Source organism: Schistocerca americana, chromosome 7, assembly GCF_021461395.2.
Source record: "Schistocerca americana isolate TAMUIC-IGC-003095 chromosome 7, iqSchAmer2.1, whole genome shotgun sequence".
In the NCBI taxonomy this organism is placed as follows: Eukaryota; Metazoa; Arthropoda; class Insecta; order Orthoptera; family Acrididae; genus Schistocerca; species Schistocerca americana.
In genome coordinates, this window is record NC_060125.1 from 368730316 (window position 1) to 368741163 (window position 10848).

Below are 10848 nucleotides of genomic sequence, written 5' to 3' on the forward strand. Positions count from 1 at the left end.
ACAAAAACTAAAAGTGCGCACAGGTATCAAACTGATATAATACCCTGAACGAGGATAGTGAATTCTGCGGTGGGCCTTGTTTAGCTGGAGATAACACTGCGATCCGTCTCGGAAAGGTTGCTTGTTTGAGTCATCAGTCTTCTGATTGGTTTGTTGCGGCCTGCCACGAATTTCTCTCCTGCGCGGCAGTCTCTTTATATCATAGTAGCACTTGCAACCTACGTCCTCAATTATTTGCTGGATGCATTCCAATTTCTGTCTTCCTCTACAGTTTTTACCCTCTACAGCTCCCACTTGTACCATGGAGGTAATTCCCTGATGTCTTAACACATGTATTATCTGCCCGTTCTTCTTTTTAGTGTTTTCTATATGCTCCTTTCGTTACCGATTCTGCGCAGGCCCTCCTCATTCTTTATCTTATCAGTCCACCCTCCTCATTCTTTATCTTATCAGTCCACCCTATTTTCTACATGCTTCTGTACTACCACATCTCAAATGCTTCGAATTTCTTCTGTTCCGATTTTTCCACACTCCATGCCTCACTACCACACAATGTGAGCTCCAAACATACATTCTCAGACGTTTCTTCCTCAAATTAAGATATGTATTAAACACTAGCAAACTTCTATTGACCAGGATACCCGTTTTGCCTGTGCTAGTCTGCTCGCTGATAACCTCGACGCTGAGCCCCGCAAGCACCAACCAACCGCTTCTCTGCTTCTTATGTCCGTCTTACTCCGTACATCATGCGTTGGGTTGGGTTGATTTGGGGGAGGAGACCAAGCTGCGTGGTCATCGGTCTCATCGGATTCGGGAAGGATAGGGAAGGATGTCGGCCGTGCCCTTTCAAAATCTAAGAATACGGAGAGCATAACCGTCACATCTGACAGATTTATCGAGGTTTTTTCGGTCTTGATGGTCAATGCTTGCATCGGGACGAATGGACTTCGGTCTCGACGTCCAATCGACAAATCCGTGCTTAATCTCTGGCGGCCATGTTTCATTAGTTTTACACCGTTGTTGACTTCATCTAGCAACGCATGTGCAACTTACACTCGCCGCTGTTTTTGTTCGCAATTAAAATAACTTGGAACAAACTTCGCTGTCGCAGGTTTCATGTCCAAAGCATCCGAAATATTCATGCCATGAGCCAACTGATATGCCGACATTATCAGATACTTCTCCGATGATGATTCGTCGGTCGTTCATAAACTTTTTTTTACTTATTCAATAACTTCATCGGTTGGAGATGTCCTGGGCCGTCCAGGGTGCTATCATCTTCAACATCTGCAAGGCCTCCTTAGAGCCCTTGTTTTAGTCACAGCAGACTCACTAGAAACAATATTTAACGTTTCTAAAACTTTGTTGGGCTATGTTCTGTTGTTATAGCAAAATTCAATACAAATTCTCTGATCCATTTTTATACAAAATAAATAATCGTCGATGCTACCAGACCACACGTATTCTTTCTGATAGCTAACAAAAGACTGCATGTCCTATATGACTAATATTGTACATATACTTTTAGGACAAGTTTACCAATACAATATGAAAGTTGCACGTTAAGTAGCCAGTTTCAATTTTTCAATTACATTTTGGCCTTATCTTGCGAGTCAGCTGTTGCCGAAGTTGTGCAAAGCTAGTATTCTGAACCAAAGATCGATACCAGGCACTTTGGTTAACTGACTAGGTCTTTGTAGTCTTTGCGAAGTCGCGTGATTATACATAAAGCACAGCGCGGCCCGGTCTTTATCCACGCTGCCTATTAGTGTCAAAAGTATTCTGGCTTGTGGGTTCGTGTGGTGTGGACACTTTGTTTTGCTACCGGCAGCGTGCGTTAATTGCACCGTTGCAGGCTGGCTGTTTTGCTGAGACGTTTCAAAATATTTGTCTGCCTCCGTAGTTATCAGCACAGTCGACTGCCGTGCGGAGGACTCTTTCTCGGTTCCCGGTACTGTCAGAGATTCTTTTCGGTGCCCGGTACTGTCACAGATTCGTCCTTAATGGGAGGACTGCAACAGGGTGCACTCAGCCTCGTGATGGCAGCCGGCTGCGGTGGCCAAGCGGTTCTAGGCACTTCAGTCCTTAGGTTAATTAGGTTTGAGTAGTTCTAAGTTCTAGGGGACTGATGACCTCAGATGTTAAGTCCCATAGTGTTCAGAGCCATTTTTTTTTTCGTGATGGCGGTTGAGGAGCTACTTGAGCAATTAGCAGCGGTTGCAAGATAAAGAAACCTGACAACAACCAGGATAGAGGTGTGCTCACCCCACGCCCCTTCATAGTGCATCTAATGACGCCAATGGCGTAAGATGACATGGCGGTCGGATGGTACCGATGGGTCGTCAGGGACTGTGAACGGAGTTTATGTTTACGGTTCAAAATATCGAAGTTATCTCTAGGCACTGCCTTCTCACAAAGCGTTTTCGACGATTCGCGCGTGTGATATTCACATTAAACGTCATTTAATTGTGACGTTGATTGCGAGGTGTGGTACAGAATACGTCTTCAGTTATTCGATCCAAAGCGTAGGTCAATTAAATAGATCACTCTCTCATTATAATGAACGTTTCGATGTTTTGCATCGCGTATACAGTTGATGAATTTCCTGTGAGCATCTCTGATTTCCATACCACGCGTTTGTGACATCTTGTCCGTGTACTTCTGAATTAATTGTACCATGTGGGAAGCACATAATTTCTTTTACTTTCATGCCAATGGCCATTAAGTTTATATTTGCTGTAGGAGATAACTTTGATTCTATCGGTGTTACCTCAGCGCGTGCTGCAAACGCAGACTTGCCCGAGATAACAGATGCTATTGCTAACCATTATGTCACATTTCACATCTCACCCTTTTTTTTCTTTTTCGTGATGGCGGTTGAGGAGCTACTTGAGCAATTAGCAGCGGTTGCAAGATAAAGAAACCTGACAACAACCAGGATAGAGGTGTGCTCACGCCACGCCCCTTCATAGTGCATCTAATGACGCCAATGGCGTAAGATGACATGGCGGTCGGATGGTACCGATGGGTCGTCAGGGACTGTGAACGGAGTTTGTGTTTACGGTTCAAAATATCGAAGTTATCTCTAGGCACTGCCTTCTCACAAAGCGTTTTCGACGATGCGCACGTGTGATATTCACATTAAACGTCATTTAATTGTGACGTTGATTGCGAGGTGTGGTACAGAATACGTCTTCAGTTATTCGATCGAAAGCGTAGGTCAATTAAATAGATCACTCTCTCATTATAATGAACGTTCCGATGTTTTGCATCGCGTATACAGTTGATTAATTTCCTGTGAGCATCTCTGATTTCCATACCACGAGTTTGTGACATCTTGTCCGTGTACTTCTGAATTAATTGTACCATGTGGGAAGCACATAATTTCTTTTACTTTCATGCCAATGGCCATTAAGTTTATATTTGCTGTAGGAGATAACTTTGATTCTATCGGTGTTACCTCAGCGCGTGCTGCAAACGCAGACTTGCCGGAGATAACAGATGCTATTGCTAACCATTATGTCACATTTCACATCTCATATGGCTTCTCTTCCTTTATATATTATATATTCCCGTTCTGTGGATGAAATCTACAGCCAGAAAGATAAGTTTGATGCGTTTTCTCCTCTCAGACATGCTGTAGCAGTTCTGTGCAGTAATATATTCAGCCATTGCTGCACAGCCAGTCACGTCCACAACATTTACGCAGTGCTTGCTAAATAATCTTGAGAAACTATGGATATTTAACTTTGCTAGCACCTCATCAATGATTACTCAGCTTTACTGAAGTTCAATTAATGATACTGTGCCTGCTTTCTTTACTCTGCACCGTTCCATGTACGTGTGTTCTTAGCAAGTAACCATCTGCTTTTATTTGACTCAACATTGGTCATTACTGCGTTCATTGTAAGACGCTGTTTCTTGTTGACAGTGCAAGACAGATTTACTTTGCTGTAGTAAAGACCAATACAGAAAAGAGCAGATACGAGAAAATCCCCAGAAATGGACTAATGCGAGGGGCGAATTTCAAAAATGCCATATACATTGATACGCCAAAACATTATGAGTACTGCCCACCGTAACGTTGGATACGCCTGGTGACGTTACAGGGGCGTGACGCTGTAAAAAAAGTCTGTAGGCGGATGGGGGACCACCCTAGCGAAGATACAGGCTGCAGGTCACCCCTATGTGTTCGCAAAATGGTTCGAATGGGTCTGAGCACAATGGTACTTAACGTCTGAGGTCATCAGTCCCCTAGACTTAGAACTACTTAAACCTAACTAACCTAAGAACATCATACACATCCGTGCCCGAGGCAGGATTCGAACCTGCGACCGTAGCAGCAGCGCATTTCGGGACTGAAGCGCCTAGAACCGCTCGGACACAGCAGCCGGCTATGTGTTCGCTTTTAGATCCAACGGTATCATCAGTTACGATTGCAGTGGGCATGGGACCTCCGGGAATCTACCGTCGATCAATGGAAAGGTGTCGGCTCTTCGGGCGAATCACGTTTTTGCTACACCAGGTGGATGGTCGACTCCGCAAACGCCGTCATCGAGGTGAACGGCGGCTCGAAACATGCAGCGCGTCACGGACGCAGGCCGTAGAGAGCAGTATTACGTGTGCTCCTCAGCTTGCATGGGACCTGTGGTAGTAATCGAAGACACGCTGACAGATAGCTGCGAACCACCTTGCATCCCTGCATGCTTGATGTCTTCTCCGATGGCGATGTCATCTTTCAGCGGTATAGTTGTCCGTGTCTCGGAGCCAGAACCGGGCTACCGTGGTTTGAGGGGTAATATAGTGGACTCACACTGATGTCTCGGCGACCAAATTCACCTTACGTAAATGCTCACGGAACCCATATGGGTCGCTATCTGACGCCATCACCGCGGCCCATTACTTGCGTGAATTACATGACTTGTGCGCAGACATCTAATACCACATACCGCCACAAACCTGCCAACAACCCTGATACGCAGAGTCAGTGATGACGGACAATGGAAGGAGTCAACCGTCCCTTACGCATTGAGAACAATATATCTTTGCCTCACCTAGGTCGCAGTAGGTACTATCGATAGTCGAGCGCCCGGTGCGGCAGAGAGCAATCAGGGTTGAGACTCCGCGCAAGTATGTTGTAGGCTGCTAAGCGAGCAGGGCGGATTTAGGCAGAACGGTCGACCGCGGTTACAATTGTTTAACGGCTGTGTGTGTCACCCAACGCCGTGGGCCTAAGCTCCAGATAGACGTAAATGGCATTAATTGAGTAATTTGTTTGGTGAGTTTAAGTGTTCATTGCGCACCGCGATTACGCGACAACCGCGCCACACACCTACGCTTTGGATTGCAGTGTGACGACATTCATAGACATCCTGTGATGAATTAACTGTTATTACTTTGTCAGACGAAGGGAGTAACTGCCTCATTCGTGCTGCGTAGACAATAGATATAGGACATTAACAACAAAGTATGTACCGATTATTGCTACCTGACATGTTAATTAGCTTTGTTGGATTTAGTGCGAAACAACTCTAGTGCAAATATGAATCGATCAGCCTCTATCAGTTGCACTCGGTCAAACTATTATAAATTGCTAGACAATAATCCCTTAGTCAATGGCGGAGGGATATAGGGAGTGTTTCAACAAACAAGCTGTTAAGCAGGTGCTCATAATGTTTTGGCTCATCACTGTAATTGCATAGGCTTCCGAGGCCATAATTAGTTGACATAAAAGTTTTCCGAGCATCGAATCGCCTCATATATACACCACTGGCCATTAAAATTGCTACACCACGAAGATGACGTGCTACAGACGCGAAATTTAACCGACAGGAAGAAGATACTGTAATATGCAAATGATTAGCTTTTCAGAGCATTCGCACTAGGTTGGCGCCTGTGGCGACACCTACAACGTGCTGACATGAGGAAAGTTTCCAACCGATTTCTCATACACAAACAGCAGTTGACCGCCGTTGCCTGGTGAAACGTTGTTGTGATGCCCCGTGTAAGGAGGAGAAATGCGTACCATCACGTTTCCGACTTTGATAAAGGTCGGATTGTAGCCCACCGTGATTGCGGTTTATCGTATCGCGACATTGCTGCTCGCATTGGTCGAGATCGAATGACTGTTAGCAGAATATGGAATCGTTGGGTTCAGGAGGGTAATACGGAACGCAGTGCTGGATCCCAACTGCCTCGTATCACTAGCAGTCGAGATGACAGGCATCTTATCCGCATGGCTGTAACGGATCGTGCAGCCACGTCTCGATCCCTGAGTCAACAGATGGGGACGTTTGCAAGACAACAACCATCTGCACGAACAGTTCGACGACGTTTGCAGCAGCATGGACTATCAACTCGGAGAACATGGCTGCGGTTACCCTCGACTCTACATCACAGACAGGAGCGCCTGCGATGGTGTACTCAACGACGAACCTGGGTGCACGAATGGGAAAACGTCATTTTTTCGGATGAATCCAGGTTCTGTTTACAGCATCATGATGGTCGCATCCGTGTTTGGTGCCATCGCGGTGAACGCACATTGGAAGCGTGCATTCGTCATCGCCATACTGGCGTATCACCCAGCGTGATGGTATGGGGTGCCATTGGTTACACGTCTCGGTCACCTCTTGTTCGCACTGATGGCACTTTGAACAGTGGACGTTACATTTCAGATGTGTTACGACCCATGGCTCTACCCTTCATTCTGTCCGTGCGAAACCCTACATTTCAGCAGGATAATGCACGACCGCATGTTGCAGGTCCTGTACGGGCCTTTCTGGATACACAAAATGTTGGACTGCTGCCGTGGCCAGCACATTCTCCAGATCTCTCACCAATTGAAAACGTCTGGCCAATGGTGGCCGAGCAACTGGCTCGTCACAATACGCCAGTCACTACTCTTGATGAACTGTGGTATCGCGCTGAAGCTGCATGGGCAGCTGTACCTGTACACACTATCCAAGCTCTGTTTGACTCAATGCCCAGGTGTATCAAGGCCGTTATTACGGCCAGAGGTGGTTGTTCTGGATACTGATTTCTCAGGATCCATGCACCCAAACTGCGTGAAAATGTAATCACATGTCAGTTCTAGCATAATATATTTGTCCAATGAATACCCGGTTGTTATCTGCATTTCTTCTTGATGTAGCAATTTTAATGGCCAGTAGTGTATATATACCTCAGAGAAATGAAGTAGACACAGAAGAAGGGTGCTGTAATCGTGCTTAAACATTGATTACTCCAGTATAGAATTTTTACATTTTGAAGCAGTACGACGCTCTGAATCCTTTTAAGTCTACAAAATTCTCCAACACACATTGAATACGGGAAAATTTTCAGCCGAGGATACGTGGCGCATAGCGTTTGCCCAGTACCAGACGCGGTGTCTCCTCGGGGACGAGGCGGGAAATACCTGCAACGCCAGAGGGCGAGTCGTTCCGAATCTGCAGACGCCGCCCCCGAGGAGATACCTCGCACTCCCTGCGGCTGCAGCGCGCAACGTGCCCGGGGCAGGAAGCAGCATCGGCGCCCCTGGAGGCTCGCAGCGAGCGGACGCTGGCCAGAGCGGCTCACCTTTGTGCGGCATCTTCCAGAAGGCGTCGCTGGCGTCGCGGGACGCCCCCACGAGGCTGGCGCCGAGCAGCGTCTTGCCGGCGAGCGGCGACGCCTGCGGCGGGAAGTGGCTGTGGCCGGCCTGCGCCGACGCCGACGCCGACGCCGACGTCTCCAGCTGCGGCTGCAGCTCGCTGGCTCCGCCCAGCCTGACGGTCCCGGCTGCCGCGCCCTGTGCACCACACGAGAAAGCACCCTAGAAATCTCTACACCAACGGGGAGCGGACAAAAGCACGAAAATACCAAAAATATAACACACTGCCATGCCTAATACGACATATGGAAACCGTTGGCATTCAAAATAGCTCCCAGTCGACTCTAAATCAGTAAATACAGGTCCTGTATCGTTTTCAGAAGAATCTTATACAGGTTGATTATACGCTGAGAAGACAAAAGTCACGGTACAGCAACAAGCACAACGGGACATTCTGTTTCGGAGATCTTTAGGGCAGGGGTTCCCAACAAAATTTTCTCGAGGATCCCCTCATCGAGCATGATTGGTACCTTGTCAAGTACCTAAAAAAGCCAAATTAACAGTCTTTTTTATACGTTTTCTATTTTTGGTACTTAGAAAAAACATTGATATATTCATTATTGAAAAAATGTTGAGCGGCCAAAACAAAAAAATCTGTTATCAGACGAAATTTATTTAAAATATTTTTTATTCCAATAGCATCTTGCGAACCCCTCTGGCATAGCTCGCGGACCCCTGGGAGTCCATAGACCACCTGTTGGGAACCACTGCTTTAGGGAAGTCAATATCCTCAGATCCATAGTGTCAAGAGTGTGTACAGAATACCAAATTTCAGGCATTACACAACACCACGCACAACGCAGTGGCCGACGGCCTTCACTTGACAACCGAGAGCAGTGGCGTTTGTACAGAGTTGTCAATGCTAACAGACAAGCAACGCTGCGTGAAATAACCGCAGAAATCAATGTGGGACGAAGGAAGAAGATATCCGTTAGCACAGCGCGGCGAAATTTGGCGTTAATGGGCTGTGGCATCAGATGACCTTCGCTAACAGCACGACATCGCCTGTAGCGCCTCTCTTGAGTTCGTGGCCACATCAGTTGGACCCTAGACTACTGTAAAACCGTGTCCTGGTCAGATGAGTCCCCATTTTAGTTGGTAAGAGCTGATGGTTGCGTTCGAGTATGATGCAGATTCGGCTGTCATGGACCCAAGTTGTCGACAAGGCACTGTGGAAGATGGTGGTGGCTCTACAATGTTGTGGGCTGTATTTATGTGGAACGAACTGTATCCACTGGTCATGTTCGGCTACTTGGAAACCATCTGCAGCCATTCACGGACTTCGTGCTCCCAAAAAACGAAGGAATTTCTGTGAATGACAATGCGCCACGCACACCGGTCCACAACTGTTCGCAATTGGTTTGAAGATCGTGCAGCATGAATCCCATCAAACATTTGTGGAACAAAATCCTGCACCGGCAACACTTTCGCAATTATGAACGGCTGTAGAGGCAGCGTAGTTCCACATTTCTGCAAAGGACTTTCAACGACTAGTTGAGTCGATTCCACGACGAGATGCTGCACAGCCCGGGCAAAAGGATGCCCGACACGGATATTAGGAGCCATTCCAGGACTTTTGTCATCTGAGTGTAAAGTACACTTATTCACAGAGGTTCAGTGTGGGTTGTAATTATCGTATGGCAACGGAAATTGGTAGTTAGGCTAATGCGTTAATGCGGAACCGATTTACACAGGAAAAAATTAGTTCCAGTCTTGGCTACCAGGTGCAAATCTGGCGCTTTACAGCATCTCGTCACCATCTTCGGTTTTCGTATTGAAGATATTGTGTAAGCGCCTTATAATCTCCCTTTGTCTTGGAGATTATATGGGTTAATTAATGATTAGTATGTTACAATCCTCTTGTTGTAGTTGACGGTGTATATCGAGACTTCGTTTATTGTTAAATGGAATGATGCGGTACTAACTGAAGGAGACGCATTAAGAACTGGTAAAATTTAATTTATTTCCTTTATCACACTGCACAAACATAAACGCACTATTATTCAAACTGTGTGCCACTACTATTAAACATAGAGATAAATCCTTCGCTACGCAACCGCCTTTGGCTCACGCAACCTACACCTTCCACAGCCTCTCAATTGCCTCTCCTTGCGACTGTCTGCACCACTGGGCATTGTCGCCCTCCAAAGAACAACCACTTACGGATACTACACACCAGTACCCTCACAGCCTGTTAATAATAAAACCAACATTATGCCTTTCTCACTTCTTTATCCTTTTCTGTCCGTGTCCCGACCCTAATCCATTACATATGGAACCATTTCTATACATCTTTCTTGCATTCACAGCGCCAGATCTGCACATAGTGGCCAAAATTGGAACTACTTTTTCCAACGTAAATCGGTTCCACATTAACGCATTGGAATACCTGCGAAGTTTCGCTGCCATACGATTACTGCAGCCCACACTGGACCTCTTTGAATAGCTGCACTTCTATCCACCTAGGTACTATCCTTCCCGCAAAATAGAGGCAAGTTCGCATTGCGTAGATGGAGTTGCATAGCGGTCAAGCACCCTTCTTTTCAAAGTAGGCCACAAGGATTCAATAATATTGAGATCGAATGACTGTCGTGGCCAGGGGAGAGGCGATAATGCATCACTGTGCTCACAACACCAGTACTGGATGATGCGGGCTCTGTGAGACGTCCACCGCTCGTGATCTAGTGGTCTAGTTTTCGATTCCCGGTCGCGTTGGGGATTTTCTTTGTCCGAGGACTGGGTGTTTGGGTTGTCCTCATTATTTCATCATCATTCGTGACAGTGGCTAGATTGGACTTTGTAAAGATTGGGACTTTGTACGGACGCTGATGACCGCGCAGTCCAGTGTCATCCACAAACAGCACATTAACCACCTCTTTATTGGGATCGAGCAAGTTCAACAGGCATGAAACTCTATCTCACAAACTAACAATCGGCGTCTGTGCAACACAATGCGTGCACATTTGCATGCTTCTGTTCAACATTCTGGTGGTTACACCCGTTATTAATGTACCAGAATTTCACATTTCCGTTGACGTATCTTGCGCTTACTCTATCCTGTGATCTTGCAAAGTTCATCACTTAAATGTGTTACCTAGACCAATGTATTGCCGAAATTTGATTGCACTACATCAATTATTTTTCGGTGTTGCGATTTCTTTTTTCGTCAGTGTATTACCGCAAGTATCCACGTGGTCATC

General features: G+C 46.4%; 1 protein-coding gene across 1 annotated transcript in view; it reads right to left on the reverse strand.

Annotated features, from left to right (window-relative positions):
- LOC124622943 (paired box protein Pax-6-like) overlaps window positions 1-7680 on the reverse strand; it is a 341169-nt gene extending 333489 nt beyond the window's left edge. Inside the window, exon 1 of the mRNA XM_047148734.1 lies at window positions 7576-7680. Within this exon, the coding sequence (XP_047004690.1) occupies window positions 7576-7588 (13 nt within the window). The 5' untranslated portion in view covers window positions 7589-7680. The remainder of the gene's footprint in view (window positions 1-7575) is intronic.
- Between the last annotated feature and the right edge of the window lie 3168 nt (window positions 7681-10848).